Here is a 19,144-nt window from a genome sequence, read left to right on the forward strand (position 1 = left end):
AATAGTAACTTGCCAACTTGATATAATTTATTTCAAAGACGGTCCCTGCATGCATGCATACATGGCAGGTATGGTACAATATAGGGACGCACCATTTGATATCAAGGTGGGGGGGCTGAGTCGTGACAATTTTTAGTAGGCCTACCTCGGTGAAGTACGGTTTCGCGTAGCACGAAAAACGTTCTTCTTATGTTAAAATGAGTTCATATCAGGAGCGTAGTCAGCTTTCGTGATCAGAGGGGAAAAATAAAGGTTTTGGGGAAAATACAAAATAATCATCAATTTGAACTGGTATTATTAATGCGATATGTACATACACTGTTTTTTTTTAGCGAGACTGTAGGGCCTACATATAAACTGTTAAGTTTACGAGCCTCCAAAAACCGGGCCAAAATGTCTTTATTGAGACAATGCCCGCGCGCGCAAAAAAAAAATTGGTATTTTACATTCATTTTGGTGCATGATCGGGGTAATTTTGGTGGGAAACAGGCTCCTTGCCCCTTTCTTTTCCTATGCCTTCCCGATTTCTTTCATTTTTTTTTTGTTATGCGGGCACTCTTTTCAGGGAGCACTCTGCCCCCGCTGGTTAGTACCGGTACACGCTTCTGGTTCAAATGGTGAGTTTTAGCATGTTTTTTCATGAATGTTTTCAAAGGAGATCCATGTCTTGTGATTATTTTCTTCAAAATATAGGTTCATGTGAGGATATCTCACCAAAACCATACTCTGATCCATCCACTGACCCCACATATGGCTCCCATCATCACGTGGCATGGACTCTGGGGAAAATCTTTGAAGTGGAGTGAATCAAGTGTATTCACTCACAGAATAACCTTTCACAAACAAATGCGAACAAAATACTTGCCAGTTTGAAGCTAAAATAAAATTAATATACTTGATGAAAACTGGAGCACCCTTGCCACCAATTTTTTTTTCAGGTCCGAGGTGGTGCAATGTTGTTGTTGTTTTTTTTTTTTTGGGGGGGGGCTCTGAGGTGAAGCAAATTTTTTTTATCAGATGGCGTGACAACTTCTTTTCCAAAATACTACCAAGCCCCCCACCTTGATATCTAATGGTGCGTCCCTTATATAGGTTTATACATATACAATACAGTGTTGTATTTTGTTTATTCGACATCGAAGTGATTACATAACTTGGGTCACGGCCGGTCGTTGCATCAATCAAAGAAGTTTAGTCAGACTGATTCGGGGGGGACACTCCCACTTTGGAGGTGACGCGTACTAGTATGTAGGGCTGTTAAGACCCCCCTTTTCAGCGTCGCTGTCACCCACAGACCCTATATTTTTACGAGCACATGCTCTGTCACCCGAAGACACCCTATTGTTCCATTCGATCTGTCACCAAAAGACCCGGGCCAAAAGAGTGCCGCACCAAGATGAGCATACTGCAGTTACTGTCCGTTTTCCTATACACAATACACAGTGCTCTTTCCCATTGACGCGTGACCTTTACAAATAGCCCTACGTTAACAGTATGGGGATATGACTAGTTAACGTCGCTGTGTGAAAAATAACCGGCCAATATTAAAAGTACTCTTCTAAAGTTCTAGAAAATATAGTTTTTAACATGTCCTAAATTTTAGCTAATTTAGATGTTTGGAAATATTCGTACTTTGGTGTTTTAGTTAATGTTATAGGTAATAGTACATTGCCTAGTTAACGTCGCTGTGTGAAAAATAACCGGCCAATATTAAAAGTACTCTTCTAAAATTCTAGACAATATAGTTTTGTAACATGTCCTAAATTTTAGCAAATTTAGATGTTTGGAAATACTCGTACTTTGGTGTTTTAGGAAGGATATGTAAACGACAGATAACACCAAAAATATGAAGAAATTATTTCTAAACCGTGTTAAGTCAAAAATCATTATGTTGCTCATTTTCAAGAATGCTGGTTTACAAAAAGCACGACATTGTCTGATTTCGTGAACAAAGCCACACATAACATTGTTTCCTTTCGTTTCCTTTATAATCGGTTACCCAACTGTAGCTATGAATACCAGCTTTATTGTGATATCGCACATGAAAACAGTCACTTGTGCACAACCAGAGAAGATCCGATTTAATCAGTTGAGCTGTTTCAATGAGTGTTATCTTGGTTTAATAGCTTTTAATGGGGTTAAGTCCTGCAAAGGTCGAGATGAATTCTACTGTAGACATGATGCATCATTCGCCACTTGCACGGTTCCGCCATTATGCACTATATGGGAGAGCCTCGAACTGGCAGCATACATGAAAGGAAGAATTACGTAACCTTACACAGAATGTTATATGACTGGTTCAATTCCCATTCATGTATGCTGCCAGTTCGAGGCTCTCCCCGCACATAGTGCATAATGGCGGAACCGTGCAAGTGGCGAATGGGTGCAGGGGAGGGGGTGATGTGATTCAATACTTATCCCAGGGTGTTGAATTATAGGGGGCGGCTTTTTTGGCGGGACAAGGGGGGGCCAATATTGGCACAGGTAGGCCTATAGGTATTTGCACCGTTTCGATATTGCGAATGTGATGTAGAAACATGTCAGGATAGGCCTAACTTCAAATGGTAGGCCTATAAAGGGGAATATTTTTGGCATGTCAAAATATTTTGATGTATAGGCCTAGCCATGATAATCTTTACCTAGTATTAAAACCAAAAAGAAACTGTCTTTGGGTCACTATGTTTAAAAAAAAATCGTTTTGATTAACAAAAGTTGTAGCTTCGGAAATACTAAAAAAATGCCATTTTGCCGAATTTAATAAAAGTAAATGAGATATGTCAATTTTTCTCTTGAAAACATTAGTCAAGTTACATAAAGTAGTGCAAAATATGGGTTCGAATTTGATTGCAAAGACGGTTTCTAGAAAAGGGGTAAATTAATTTTGTTGCAAAAGCCCTTACATCCACAAAAGGCACGATATAAACGAAATAATAAAATAAATAGGAAGGCTTGAAAATTGTACCAAACATATTCTTTTAGTTTCTATTTATCAACACTTTATTCAAAACCAAAATGAATCAAATCGAACTAGTAATAATTGAACAATTTTTGAAGAAGCTGTTTTTCTCAAAAAGTCAAAAAGTAGATGTATAAAGGGCTTTTGCAACAAAACTCTTTATTATATTAATATCATCTGTATTATTAATATTAGAAAGATTGACTATTATTTTTGTTGATATATTATAAGTACTGAATTTACTAGTATTACTATCACCAAGTCAATAGTAGGCCTATATTGTTATAATTCAATGTTAATTAAAATGTCAGCAGTAGCCTAGGCACATCAACAATATTTGGTGGGTATGTTCCCCGGAATGTTTAGGTGGTGGTTCTTTGGGAGATGCGGGCGTACCAGTAAAAGGGGTCTTTTGGAGCTGCGAACAAGTAAAATATGGGGACGTCAAAATCAAGGGTCTTTCTTGGCTTGTTGCTTGAAAATCCCAGAAATATGAGGAATGAACAATTTGGGGGTCTTTTAGAGCTAAATATTTATTTATCAAAATCAAGGGTCTTTCGGAGTTCTATTTTGGTCAAATATAGGGGGTCTTTCGGAGCTGCGAAATCCAAAAAGGGGGGTCTTTCCGGGGAGCATACCAGTATGGTGATTTGTGTTAAGTGCCCTTCCCCCCGTGAGTATAATGCATTTGCCACTTCCGAATTTTTTTTACTGATAAGCATAGGAACCGCATAGTCAGAGGCAAGGTTCATTATTGATTGGAGATTCAGTAGGCTATAAAGAGACAAGTGCGGTAATAGCATTTCAAGTGTATACGCGCTTAATTTCGTAATCAATAAAGAGCTAATGAACAAAATCATTTCTGACAGAACTGCTAGCGCAGTTGTGTAAGCGCTCGACTGTGAAACCGGAGGTTGTGGGTTCGAACCCCGTCAGAATTTTAATTCAGATAATTTTCTTTTTCTTTCGTGAAGAAGAAATAATAATTGAATCCGTCTTATAAAATTTAACATAGTATAGTAGAATCATGTAGGCCTATGTGTTATCAGATAAGATCTTCTGTAGATTACCATATCAAAAGAATTTCGAAGTTTTGTCAAGCAAGTTTCTAAGTGTGCCCCTAATCGTGGTTTGTATAGAATTGAGGTGATAGCTTTGTTTGATAATAACCAATGACAGAGCCGCTACGATTTTAAATTAAAAACAGGTCACCGCTTGAGGCGCTGCATTTAAGACGCAGCCTAAAAAGCAGGCGGCGGATGACATGATCGAGCCGGCAACTCGTGAAACCGCCCGGACGTATGGCATTTTCCATATACTCGGTTAGTTTTGTGGGGTTCATTATCGAACCCCAACGGTTTTAGCTTGTATTTATATTATTTATCAACATAGGCCTATTTGTTTGTGATATTTCAAGCGTTTTAAAATTTCAAAATAATCCCATTCAATTACACGGTCGACGATGAAAATTTACTGAATTTAGGGACTGCACGTCATACACCACCTGCTAAAAAGTTTATTACGGGACAAAATAGACGTGGTATACATACGTGTAGCCAATCAGAAACGGCGTTATAAGTGGCCATTGCCAGACTGTTTGTGTGGAGGGGAGCGTAACCAATCTGGCTGCGGAGGAGACTAAGATAGGACGGAATTGAATAGAAATGGCCATAAATATTAATGTTGCTGTAAAAGTGGGAATCCGACAGCATGCTCTTTTTTAGATACAATATCATAATTAATAATCGTCGCTCGGATGACATAGTATTACGAAAATTGCCATTTTTTACCCTTTTATTAATATACAAATACCTTGATTAATATGTCTTTCTTTGAATGGGTATGAAACAATGTATATTAAAGTTACATTTAATGTATAAAATACATTGTTGTCATTCACCAATTGATTGTAATTAGTCATTAAACTTATACGTAAGTATGTCATTTTTTTTATTTATTCTCCATTCAAAATTAACATACGACACACGACACGTCAGTAGGTCGAAACAAATCAGTATCAGGCACACAGCCGCGATATACCGAAATATTATCGTATGTCAGATTTTAACGACATAGTGACGTATGTCAATGATAAGTCACTATGTCGTACACAATTTTCCCATTGAATTTGATACACCCAACCTAATTAATGATATATTTAGTTAGTTAATGACATGCTTTTCTTGAAAGTTTGTCAGAATGTAAAGCTTTTATGAACCTGTAGCTAAGCTGATCCATTGGACACCAAAACATGGAAGCAGAAAACCTGGTAGACCCCCTCTAACATACGTAGATGTATTGAAACAGGATACTGGACTGGATGCTATGGATCTGGGAACGGCCATGCAGGACAGAAGGGTTTGGCGTGCTGTTGTAGTTCGAGGACACCACTCATCTTAAGCAAGTAAGTAAGCAAAGCTTTTATACATAGATTATGAAACTTATCTTATTTTGTCAAAAATAGCTGATACGTCGGTATGTCATCCGAGCGAAGGTGTATTATACTAATTTCCTTAACTTCAATCTATATGAGTCCACGCGAGAGGGAAGAGTGATATCAATTTGATTAAAAGTGGACAAGAGACGGAGGAATAATTTCTTATCATCTAAAAGATCCCAAAAACTTATGTCCATTCATGCAAAATCTCTAATTAGATTGTGGTGATATGTATATTTTCAAACCCACCAATCCCGGGCACCAATCATAGCCCTTAGTCCAGAAAGTTCAGAATATAGTTCCATCAGATTCAAGCCTGATTCAGATATTCTATTGTGGATTAATTAGACTATATAGGTTTTGTAGCCAATATCTGCTTGTATCTGGATCTATGATCTAAGGGTGATCCACAGTTCCCAATGGAACCTCCCAAAAAGGGTGAAATGAAAGCGCCAAGAACATGAGTGCGGTGATGATCTAACAATGAATTATTCCTTGCATCCTAACAGCTCAAATCGGAGACGCCAGTTAATGCTATAATAGTTTTTTGTAAAACATGTTATTCGCACACCATAGGCAAAAACCGGTTGCGGAAACCTGTTGGTTACTTTCGATGTTGAATCGGTGTTTCCGTCGAAGATCTGTTTCAAATAGAAAATCATACGTCAAATAAGGTTTGGTTTATCTCGATATTAAATGGGTATTTCGTGATCCACCACCTCATCCCCCACTTTTCTCTATACATAATGTTTTTGTCCAAAAAAAAATCTTGCAGATTAATTCATTTAGCAAATATATCGTCAAATTTGAATTACGTTCTGGTTAACCAGAACGTAAAACACAGTGGCCTTTTAAGCAGTGTAGTACACATAATCCTGCATAACTCGCAAACGCATAATAGAATCAATTGAAATCAACTGGAACATGTCATAAAAAGAGAATGGCAGGATAACAAAATACTACAATAAGAATTTATTTTGTGAATTCAATGCAAAGCAAATAAACTTAAAAAGCTTATTCTGCTTATTCCGGCAATAAATATAACCAACCTTTCTAGTATTATTTTCTAATATCACTCTTAAAGTTGTGCCCATACTGCTTGTCGAAATAGTAAAAGTAGGAACCCAATTGGCGTGAAACGCACCACTACCACCTTGAGTCACTACACCTGAAACGTAAGTTTCGTAGCCTATGTTTGCTTGTATCCAAGGCTGATCGTTGCTTTTATCCGCTTCCCAATAGGAATTCCAAGCAAGCCTTGCGTTTGAAGCGACACGGTTGCCATAATGTGTTGAAGCACTTATGTTTGTGATGTCACCGCTGCTCATACCAAGATCATCGTAACATACTGAAAATCAAATCAAATGGACAATAACCTACTGAATATTCTATAATAATGCACACAATTATTATGCCGTATTTTAAATTTGAATCAGAATATTGCTATTTGAAATTTAAAAATTTAAATCAAACATAATGTTTGATTCAAAATTTCAATCTTGAAACTAACACAGAAAGAAGGCACTTAATCGTGGTTACTTCTCTCAGCCCAAGAAAAACAAAGACGAAAACAGTATTACTTATTTTCTCTCTATATTGTGAAGTGCAAAGTACAACTTGATCTGTTTCATGAACATAATAAACAACATGTAGACTTGTATAAACTATCAGTTCATGCCCAAGATTGAAAATAAATTCACAGGTGGCATTATTGCCACTTCCATCGTGTGCTGTGCAGGAAACTTTGGTGTGTCCAATTTGAAACTTAGATCCTGATTCTCTGTTACAAATAACAGTAGGTGCTTTTCCATAGTTGTCAATAGCTTGGGCTGCGTTCCACGTCACAATAGTAACTTCCCAAGTCTTTGTTTATCGATTGGTTGTAAGGACAATTTGATCAGTAGAACTTGCTGCTTCTAACGTCTACGGAATTTTTGCTTAATATTTTTAGAAAAGTTTTTACCTGATATGGTAACAGAAAAACTACATTTAGCGGAATTCCCACTCTGATCAACGGCTATGTATGTAATGATTGTACGCCCAATGGGAAACGCCGACCCCGATGTTAGTTGAGAAGTAACCATAGTGGTAATAGGTTGGATTCTGGAGTTATCAGTAGCAATAGGGTCATCCCACATCACTATGGCGGTAGAAGTCCCAGGCTCTGTTTCATTTGATTGGTCAGGAGGGCAGTAAGTAAGTCTGGTGTCTCTGCATCTAAAGTAAAAAGGAGGACGTCGAACTATATATTCTTAATCGATCAGCAGTGACATTACTGACCTTGACATACACATTCCGGGCCCTTATAAGCCCAGAACATGTCGAAAAAACATAAATTTAAAAGGTTTGGGTGTTTTTTCCCGGAAAATGTTGGCTATTTGGCGTTCACGTTTACGGCTAGCATAAATTATCGCTGTTAGTTTGAAGACACTATTGAGTTGCGTTTAATCAGTGAAATATATGGGCATCCGTTTAATTTAGTGTTTTCACTATTGGGCTTGTCCAGACGGCTTTCTAGCCTTTTGCAATAAATAAATAAATAATAAATAAATAGATAAATAAATAAATAAATAAATAAATAAATAAATAAATAAATAAATAAATAAATAAATAAATAAATAAATAAATAAATAAATAAATAAATAAATAATTAATTTATAAATAAAAAACAAAAATAATAATAATAATTAAAAAAAAAAAAAAATATAGATAGTAAAATTGCACATTGCAATATTTCCACTTCCATCTCTTGCTGTACAGGAAACCACCGTGTGTCCAATGGCAAAATGAGTATCTGATTCATCGCGGCTACAACTGACGTAAGGTATTTCGTTGGAATTATCAGTTACGCGAGGAACACTCCAAGCGACGTGTGCGAAATCTTTGTGTGGTTCAGTGTTTTCGTGCTGGTTGCTAGAGCAAATCAACATCGGTGGTTCGGCATCTGGAGTTATGGAGTAATAGACCACAATGAACAATATTTACAATAGTTTAGTGTTTTATAATCTACCTCTGAACAGCTACTACCAGATTAAAGACAATGGTTTTAGGAATATAATCATGCCCAGTTAAAATTAGGTTTAAAATTACAAAGTGTTTTTCAATTTTTTCAATAAAAGCCAAATTTCGAGCAGTACATCGCATAGAAAATAACGTTGGTCTGATCAAATCAATCAGAGACACCAATTCTCTATATTAGTTGCAAGCAACATTAAGTGCTTGTCCAGAGTTGTCAACAGTTGTGTGTTATGATTAGTAATTACCTTGAAAAATGTCTCAAAAAATACAAGATGCCGGTTATATTCCGGTCTGAAACTCTCAGACAATATTTTTAACATTTATAACATTACAAATTCACAACAAACCAAAATTGTGAAAAAATCACCCCGGGCAGATTTTTGGCTATTTCTCCATTTACGATCCTGCCCAAAAGTGTCTCCTTTTGACATGACACGTCACATATAATAAAGCAATTCTCCATAGATACTTGTATAAACAGCTCGCCATGCTTATACTTATGTTCATTTCTTCAGAGTACCAAATATATTGTAAATCGTATACACAACCGAAATTTATTGGAATAATCAACCTTCGCTTTGCAAATCCTAGTTAGAAAACAAGTGCCGATAATGCATGCTACACACCAAGGTCATGCAGATGAACTAAGTACGTCCAAAAAGTTTAAGTGATAAATTAAGGTTATCAAGTAAAAGTTATAATAAACTAACATTCTCTATGGGAAGGTGGGCAGGTCATCGTGTAAAATGGAGGATACTTTGAGAAGTGTTTGTCCAGAGTTGTTGGTACACTGCGCAATGACCCGATACATTGTCTTTATCGGGTGGTGCAATAGCAGCTCAAAGGCAGCTCAAATGGTTAATGCATTAATAAACGTCCTTACCCAAGATATCGACGGTAAAGTTGCACACAGCAATATTTCCACTTTCATCTCTTGCCTCACATGCCAGCACTGTTCGCCCAATGTCAAATTTAGACCATTGTTTATGGTTACAAGAAATAAACTGATATATTGTAGTGTACTGACTATAATGACTCATTTATCAGGGAAGAAGGGAAACTTATTTGAGTGCATTATAAAAATATTATCTTTTTTAAATTTTCTATACCTTGTTTACATGCAACGATCGGAATAATGTCTTGAGATCAAATAACGATTATTGATGTTACCTAAAATCGTAATTGAAAATTCACAGGTGGCATTATTGCCACTTCCATCGTATGCTGTGCAGGAAACTTTGGTGTGTCCAATTTTAAACTCAGTTTCTGATTCTCTGTTACAAGTAACTGTAGGTGCTTCTCCAGAGTTGTCGATAGCTTGAGCTGCGTTCCACGTCACAAGGGCAGTTCTAGATCCTAAGTCTGTGTCCCTCGATTGGTTGTTAGGACATGAGCTAAACGAAGGTGCTTCGGCGTCTAGAATTGGATGTTAAACGAGTAATTCGATCAGTAGAACTGAGCTGCTTCTAACGTCTTGGGAAAATTTTACTTAATACTTTGTTCAGAACAGTGTAAAGCTCTTTACCTGATATGGTGACAGAAAAACTACAGTTCCCACTCTGATCAATGGCTATGTATGAAATGATTGTACGTGAAATTTTAACGTAAAACCTATTTTGCAGTGACATTACTGACATTAACTTACACATACAGGGTCATTATAACCATATGAACATGTAGAAGTTATGTACACATGAAATGTTTGTTTTTTCCCGAACATGTTAGCTATTAACGACTTTGGCATTCACCGTAATGGCTAGCATAAATTATGCAAGATAGTTAATAGAAGCCACTATTAAGTTTATAACCATCGGCATTGATTAATTAACAGTTCTTACCAAAAATATCGACGGTAAAATTGCAACTTGCAATATTTCCACTTCCATCTCTTGCTGTACAGGAAACCACCGTGTGTCCAATGTCAAAATGAGTATCTGATTCATCGCGGCTACAACTGACGTAAGGTATTTCGTTGGAATTATCAGTTACGTGAGGTACACTCCAAGACACGTGTGCGAAAGCTTTGTGTGGTTCAGTGTTTTCGTGCTGGTTGCTAGAGCAAATCAACATCGGTGGTTCGGCATCTGGAGTTATAGAGTAATAGACCACAATGAACAATATTTACAATAGTTTAGTGTTTTATAATCTACCTCTGAACAGCTAAACCAGATTAAAGACAATGGTTTTAGGAATATAATCATGCCCAGTTAAAATTAAGGTTTAAAATTACAAAGTGTTTTTCAATTTTTTCAATAATAGCCAAATTTCGAGCAGTACATCGCATAGAAAATGACGTTGGTCTGATCAAATCAATCAGAGACACCAATTCTCTATAAGTTGCAAGCAACATTAAGTGCTTGTCCAGAGTTGTCAACAGTTGTGTGTTATATGTCCACTTGTTAGTGGCGGCACAACAAAAACTACATTCTTGTCATTAAAAACAACCTTTACCAAAGATGTCGACGGTAAAGTTGCATACGAAATTATTTCCACTTCCATCTTCTGCCTTACAAGAAACCACTGTTCGCCCAATGTTAAATTTAGACCCTGGTTCATGGTTACAAGTAATATTAGGTATTTCTCCCGAGTTGTCATACGCTTGGAGGTCGCCCCAAGTGACGTTGGTAAAAGGTTGACCGGGTTCGGTGTTCTGTGATTGGTTTCGGCAAGTCAACTCTGGTGGTTCGGTGTCTGTGATAAATATAGATAAACTGATATATTATAGTGTACTGACTATAATGACTCATTTATCAGGGAAGAAGGAAGCTTGTTTGAGTGCATTATAAAAATATTATCTTTTTTAAATTTTCTATACCTTGTTTACATGCAACGATCGGAATAATGTCTTGAGATCAAATAACGATTAAATTGATGTTACCGAAAATCGTAATTGAAAATTCACAGGTGGCATTATTGCCACTTCCATCGTATGCGGTGCATGAAACTTTGGTGTGTCCAATTAGAAACTCAGATCCTGATTTTCTGTTACAAGTAACAGTAGGTGCTTCTCCAGAGTTGTCAATAGCTTCAGTTGCGTTCCACGTCACAACAGTTCTACCTCCCAAGTCTGTGTTCATCGATTGGTTGTTAGGACATGAGCTAAACGAAGGTGCTTCGACGTCTGGAATTAGATTTTTTAAAAAGGGTAATTTGATCAGTAGAACGTCTAAGGAATGTTTGCTGAATATTTGCTTAAAACAGTATAAAGCTTTTACCTGATATGATGACAGAAAAACTACAATTAGCGGAATTCCCACTCTGATCAACGGATATGTATGATATGATTGTACGCCCAATGGGAAACGCCGACCCAGACGTTAGTTGAGTAGTAACCATAGTAGTGTTAGGTTGAATTTTAGAGTTATCAGTAGCAGTAGGCTCATCCCACATCACTATGGCGGTAGAAGTCCCAGGCTCTGTTTCATTTGATTGATCAGGAGGGCAATAGGTAAAGTTTGGTGTCCCCGTATCTAAAATAAAAAGGAGGACGTTAAACGTAAAAACATATTTTGCAGTGACTTTACTGACCTTAACATACATACACAGGGTCATGATGACCCTATGAACATGAAGAAGTAACGTACACTTGAAATGTTTGTTTTTTCCCGCACATGTTGGCTATTAACGACTTTGGCGTTCATAATAACGGCTAGCATAAATTATGCAAGATAGTTTATAGAAGACACTATTATTAGTTTATAACAATCACCATTGATTAATTAAAATTTCTTACCAAAAATATCGACGGTAAAATTGCAACTTGCAATATTTCCACTTTGATCTCTTGCTGCACAGGAAACCACCGTGTGTCCAATGTCAAAATGAATATCCGATTCATTACGGCTACAATTGACGTAAGGTATTTCGTTGGAGTTATCAGTTGCGCGAGGTACACTCCAAAAGACATCTGCGAAATGTTGGCTTGGTTCAGTGTTATTATAATGGTTGATTGGGCAAATCAGCGCTGGTGGTTCAGCATCCCGCCTCCATCGTATGCAATGCAGGAAACTTCGGTGTGTCCAATTTCAAACAGAGACCCCGATTCTCTATTACAAGTAATAGTAGGTTCTTGTTCAGAGTTATCAGTAGCTTTAGGGACCCACGCCACCTGGAAAGTATTAACTCCTGGATCTGTTGTCAGTGATTTGTTGGCAGGACAGAGTTCAAAGATTGGTGCTTCAGTATCTGGGACACATGAAAAAGAAGGAGTATATCATGTAACTGCAAGTTAAGCAACTATTAAGAAGCGAACTTAAATGTACTGTATGAGAAATGTTACACATGTCTGCAGGAAACAAGATCCATACTTAACTGTTTCCTGTACCTTATTGTATTATTATATTATTATTTATAATTTATTATTGGTCGAGGTTATTGGTATGGAGTATTTCACAAGACCCTCTAGAAATTATTAAACGCAAACGTGTATTAATTACGTCTATTTTACGATCATTACCTACTACGGTTACGGTAAAATTACACGTAGCCGTATTGCCACTGGCATCTACCGCTTTGTAGGAAATTCGAGTTTGACCGATTTTGAAAGCAGACTCCGCTGATATGTTTGGGATAACAGTAATAATAGGTTCTTGTCCGGAGTTTTCCGAAACTACAGGCTCATCCCACATCACGATTGCGGTAGAACTACCAAGTGTTGTTTCATTGGATCGATCCATTGGACATAATGTAAAATTTGGCGCTTCTACGTCTGAAATGAAATAAGTGTTTTATGAATTGTGAGTTTAGGACACCCTTTTGCATGTCTGCCCAATGAACCAAAACTTCTTCCTTCTAGGGCAGTGAGGTTTATTAAAAAAGAAAGTGAAATTTACGCCAATGGGCAATTTTTAAGATGAAACCGACATTTTTTTTCTCGTATTATCTGACCTGCTACCACGAAATGAGCATTAAATCGCAAGTTGGTAGGTCCGAGACGCCTTGGATATTGCGTTAGTGTTCTTCCTTTGTGAATGGGGGCAGAGTGAGCCATTCACGAAGGACACACTACGGTCTCGCAACTACCAACTTTACGCGCATGCTTTCGTGGTAGCAGGTCACATATCTAGATTTCTTACCAAATATGTTGACGTCAAAGCTACAAGATGCTTCATTTCCACTAGCATCAAGCGCCTCACAGGAGACTACCGTGCGTCCAATGTTAAACATAGATCCTGAGTCATGGGTACAATTAACATTAAGCATTTCGCCGGAGTTGTCAAACGCTTGAGTTTTGTTCCAAGATACGATAGCGAAAGATTCTCTAGGTTCAGTGTTCCTAGATTGGTTGATCGGACAAGCAAATTGTGGTGCCTCAGTATCTGCATAAAATGGACCACATCACCATTATATGTTTATACTACATTAGTATATAGTAAACGTCACATTTTGGGAGAATTCTTATGTCTCTCATCGGGGCCTGCAAGTCTGTATAATTGCCTCATCTATTCGTGTCTTGAGCTTGTCCCATTGGGCATACAGACAAACATCACTTGGCATTTCGTTAGTGTAAAAGAAATTATTTACGCGCACGCATGTGTGTATATTATACAAATGTATAAGACAATTATATGACAAATCATTTACCTGATACGTCAATGGTAAAATTACAAAGGCATAATTTCCGACGGCATCTCGTGCCATGCAGGAAAGTTGTGTCATTCCGATTTCAAACTGAGAATTAGAGTCAGCGTTACATGTTATATTTGGCGGTATACCAGAGTTATCAGTAGCTTTGGGTTGCTCCCATATATCAACAGCAAAAGGCTCGCCAGATGACGTATTCAATGATTGGTTCGCAGGGCAAGAAGTAAATCGTGGCGCTTCAGAACCTGCAATGATATTATATACTACGCAATCTCAATGCATTCTTGTTTGCTCACACGTTAATTTAAATAAATTCCCCCACTCACTTACTCACTCAGTATCCAACATGAATGTGACAGCAAACGCCCACTTTCTTGTACATCCACCCTAAGGAACTTTACAGCAATAGAAGCAAACTTGGTAACCGGTCCATCTAATAAGTCAGTGTCAGTACGTTGTGAATAAAAATATCGTGCAGAATGTTGGTTAAAAGCAAAATTCCACTTGATTTGGTTTCTTTAGGGTGTCAAGTGCTCAAAAAATTAGGCTGTCATTTTTGGAAAACGGGCTAAAGGTTAATATAAAAAATTCAACATGGTCCGATCAAGATGCCCAATACCTCAAATTCTCTCTTTAATAGCTTCTAATGATGAGGAACAAAATATTAAATGATAATAATAAAATACAAATTGTAGGTGCTACAGGTATATGTACTGGAGTAACATAATGTGTTTTGCGCAGAAATAATTCTAAGGTTTTTTAGCATGTTATATTACGTAACCATGGTTACAGGTCCCCTTAAGTTGTAAGCCATTGTTCTTCATTGTCTTGATAGCTTTAATTCACAAAGGAATTCTACCCTAGTCCCTGTGATGACCAGTCTACGAGTTTGTTATACAGTTAGGGACATTCCCCAGATGGGAAAACAGTTAGGGACGTATCATTTAGATATCAAGGGGGAGGGGAGCTGGGTAATATGTTGAAAAAATTTGTCTCGCCATCTGAGAAACAAAAAAAAAGCTCCACCTCATACCAAAAAAAAAAAAAATTGCTCCACCTCACACCACAAAGAAATTGTACTCCACAAGCTATTGCTGCGACTTTCACAGTAGCCTACCACACTAGAATGCTCGCACCGGAGCACAATAACCCAGCACCCACACCCCGACACACTACGCCCGACTGACAACGAATTACTAAAACGGGTTAGGTTTCACACAAAAGTAAGCAGCGCTTCCATATCCAATGACGACACCAAGAATTTTTTCGGGGGAGGGAGGTTGGGGTTTGGAAGGGAGTTAACTGGGTGGGTGAAATTCCCATCAATGCCACCTTTAGCGCCGCCCGCCAATCTTCATGTTTATCCTTACCTTTTACTGCTACAGTAAAAGAACAATATGAAGCCTTTCCTTCCCAATCCCGAGCTTCGCAGACGACATCTGTTTCCCCAATCTCAAACCGAGAACTTGAATTCTTGTTACAGGTCACGCTTACATCACGGCCAGAATTATCAGTTGCTAAAGGCTGCTTCCATTTGACTATCGCGGTAGATCGAGACGGCAACACTTCCATAGTTTTATTTTGTGGGCAGGAGGCATAGGTAGGCCCTTGTGATAATAAAAGAACAAGGAAAGTTATTTCTACGTGTATTATTGGTAACTTGGAAATATCCCAGCAAACACAAAAAGTTTTCTTAAACGTTCGCAAAAGGTTAGAAAAGTTTGCCAGATATGCTTTTGAGACTAGCACATTATCTAGTCCACAGCTTGTGCACATTATTGTAGTGAGATTATCTTCATGCATTTGAAGCAGCACTCACCGTGCAAGAAGGAAGAATAGCAAAACGAAACATCTCTTTAAAAACGTTTTAAAAATGTATTTGTTGGGATATTGATATTAATCATAAAACTGGAAAATGTTATCAGTTGCAATGTTAGGTAATATACCTTTCATATATCATATTTACGAACAATGCCATAGTGACTCTTGTATCTGCTCTCTATACTAGAAATTATATCAAGCCTGGTGGCAGTTGAAATTTAAAATAATCATTTAGCTTTAAGCCATTACTATAAGTAACGCGTTCATACCAGAAAATTTGTCAAGAATATAAAATAATATATCGACTGGAAAATATATAACTGGAAAATGGTGACTGTTAAAATGTCAAATAAGTCATTATCACAGTAACACATTTATTAGCTCTTTACACCAGAAAATTTATCAAGAATATTAAAATAATGGAAACTGGAAAGTGGTGTCAGTTGAAATTTCAAGTAATCGCATTTACCTTAAATTATTTATTTGCTATACATGTATACTGGAAACGATATCTTCTCTTATCAAGCATTAATAATGACAATAATATTATGAAGCAATAAAGAGAGTTATATATATTGTATGACGTGGAAAAATAACCAGTTGGCATGGTAATTTGAAGGAAGAGTAAATGGTTTACAATATTTTGTGTTGCTTTTCAACAAAATATTAATTAAAATAAAGCTAAACAAAACAAAGCCCCCCCAAAAGCGGGTACTGCTTTTCAGAGACTTCTTTATGGGCACAAAAACGTTTATACTGCTAACTTTGCAATAACAAATCGAAAAGGATATCAAAAATATATGATCGTTGGTGTTGTGTTGCGTAGGCTATTCAACTGGTATTGACCACACCTCGCAAAGTAGAACGAATAGTTTTTTCTCTACTTTATATAAACCACCATATCTTTGCATGCATATTCTTAAATACTTTCTCTCTACTTTCTACTGAGAAAACAAAGAGAGCAGCTTTCCTTTGGATTGTAATTTTTCTCGAGATACACGTTGTATTACTGTAGAAATGATTTGATTTTCTAATATATTCCAATTTTCATCACCCACCTTTGCATTCTAGTTCGTAGTGTTCCCTTATTTTGTCAACGTCATCCGATAATAAAGGTTTGTCAACGTAAACTGGTTCAAATGGACGGTTTGGTATGTCAGTATTCGCACCACCCATAATAACTTTTGTGCAGGTACACGGGTGATGATAGGGTAACACACAACGCCATTTATCATCACCATCTTCTTCTCGTCCTACTTCACAACGATGAGCTTTTACATGAATCAAGTGCCCTAATAAATAAGAGAAGGTGTATGGGCATTAGGGTGTGACGAAAAACACTTTTTTTCTCGGATTGACTTGGAACTCTCGGTTTTTTTACTGGGGTACATACTGCTGTTGTGTTGAAATGCCAGTAACATCGAAGCATGCTTCACCTAGACAGTAGATTTTTATGAAATCTCTACTTATTTGCTATTTCTTACTGTATAACTCTATAATAGAGAAATCAGTAGGAACAACTTGGGAAAACTAGGTATCCAGGTGACATCATAGCGAATAATAAACACTTTGGTTAGTTTGTTTGGACCCTCTAGTTGCTAAATTAAGGGGTAGGGTTGAGCATTATGGAGTATTTCCCCAGTTCTACTCCATCAAATTTCACAATTGTGGTCTTGTTACATAGATATGAACTGCAGAGTTACCAAAAATAAATGATATGTGATTTTCGGATAGTCATGTTTTGACCAGAGGTCAAAAGGTCACATGGCCTTGAAAAAACTGCAAATCAGATGTCACACGTCTTTTTAATCCCTGGTCAAGTCCGAGCTGCTCTAAAATCGAATCTCATTTCTTTTTTGTACTTTTGCAGTTCATATCTTTGCAAAAATACCAAAACTATGGCAATTGACTGAGTAAAACTGCTCCATAATACTCCCCCTACCCCTTAATTTAGCAAAAATGTTTTTGAAAAAATGGAATACCGTATAGACCTAACTAAAATGGAGCCAAACAATTAGAATTTTATTTTTCTGTTTTACGACCGGTAGAGCGAGTGCCCTAAAGCTTTAATATTGAATGGTAACAGAAAATTGTCAGTTTGTTATGTTTTATGATAGAGACGTAGGAGCCCTTTGAAGCGCGGATAAAGGTCTAGTGGTTTGCATTGGGTCCTTCTTTCGCCTTCTTTTCAATTCCTTTCTTCTTTCCCCCTTCTTCTTCCTCCTCTTCTCCTTCCTCTCCTTCTTTTTTGATGCTGATGTAAAAATGTCGATATTTATTTTGGGGTACGAGGTGGGTTAACCTTTAAAAAGTTTTTAAGTGCCTTACCTGGTAACATGGACAGAAGTTGCAATATAAAAACTACTTGGTGACGGCTGGTCACTATGATCCTCATGATGTCTAAGAAAACGACGTTATACGCCGCGATCTCCTGGCATCTTGAATGGTATGAAGTCTACTTGGAGTCTGGCAATTAAAACGTCTGATACGTCTGTGCTGCTAGCAACTCTCACAAGTGAATGCTGGAATATACGCTGCGTGGAAAACTCATCTTTCGCATTGCCTAGTTGAGATAAATGCCCGGGATAAATGCCATCCCATAAAGCATTTGGACAATATTATTCTATCAGAAGATTTAATGTAACTAGTTAATTCACATGGTATTAATCATAGTATTTAGTCACCAAGCTGTAAGCCGGTTAGTCGGTTAGTCCTTAGGTAGACAACTATAAACTTCCTAAACTGTCAAACCACATTAAGCTACATCATTAAAGTATTTTGGAGTAAGACACACATTTCATTAATGGATAATAATAATTGTTCTTGATTAAATGATGTAGTTGCTCCTGGAAAGTCATGATAATTTTTCCCGTTGGATTATGGGAAGCCTTGAATTTATTCTACGTACATATAGCTCTTTGGATGATGCGCCACATAGCTTGTCCTCATTGGTGGTATACAGTAAGCCAAATAATTAAGGTACCAGTTACGTTCACCCCCTGTATATCCTAAACAAAGGCAGATATGTCATAATTTTAGCTCGAATTTAAGACCTCATTCGTTGAAATTGTTTAAGAAATAAAGATATGGCGATCCAAAAACCCAAGGAAGATGCAAATGTAAAAGTTGCAGTTTGCCACATTGCACGCCCTATTGATTTGTACACAAAGCGTTCGCGAACAAGAGAACTAGCGCCGTGCTGTCATTGATTAGGACAAAAAACTAGCGTCGTGCTTTCATTGATTAGAACACAAAAGTGCAACTTTTTATTCCGTATCTTCATTAGGCTTTGGATCACCGTTTCTTTAATTCTCAACCAATTTAAACAA

The 19,144-nt window shown here is 37.2% G+C and overlaps 1 protein-coding gene across 1 annotated transcript; it reads right to left on the bottom strand.

Moving 5' to 3' along the window:
• Positions 1-13,492: 13,492 nt before the first annotated feature.
• Positions 13,493-15,566, bottom strand: LOC140147062 (hyalin-like). The gene is made up of 3 exons (XM_072168834.1): positions 15,365-15,566; positions 13,995-14,239; positions 13,493-13,729 (listed from the first exon to the last, which is right to left on the bottom strand). The coding sequence occupies exons 1-3, from the start codon at positions 15,564-15,566 to the stop codon at positions 13,553-13,555; spliced, it is 624 nt and encodes a 207-aa protein (XP_072024935.1). The 3' UTR covers positions 13,493-13,552.
• Positions 15,567-19,144: the final 3,578 nt, after the last annotated feature.

The sequence above is a fragment of the Amphiura filiformis genome, chromosome 3 (genome assembly GCF_039555335.1).
Source record: "Amphiura filiformis chromosome 3, Afil_fr2py, whole genome shotgun sequence".
Classification (NCBI taxonomy): Eukaryota; Metazoa; Echinodermata; class Ophiuroidea; order Amphilepidida; family Amphiuridae; genus Amphiura; species Amphiura filiformis.

Excerpts from the sequence above, each read along its gene's own strand:
- LOC140147062 (XM_072168834.1), bottom strand. The coding sequence starts at position 15,566 with ATGGAAGTGTTGCCGTCTCGATCTACCGCGATAGTCAAATGGAAGCAG. Across the intron at positions 14,240-15,364 it reads TTTTACTGTAGCAGTAAAAG|GTTCTGAAGCGCCACGATTT; the intron begins GTAAGGATAAAC and ends ATATCATTGCAG. Across the intron at positions 13,730-13,994 it reads TTTTACCATTGACGTATCAG|ATACTGAGGCACCACAATTT; the intron begins GTAAATGATTTG and ends CATTTTATGCAG.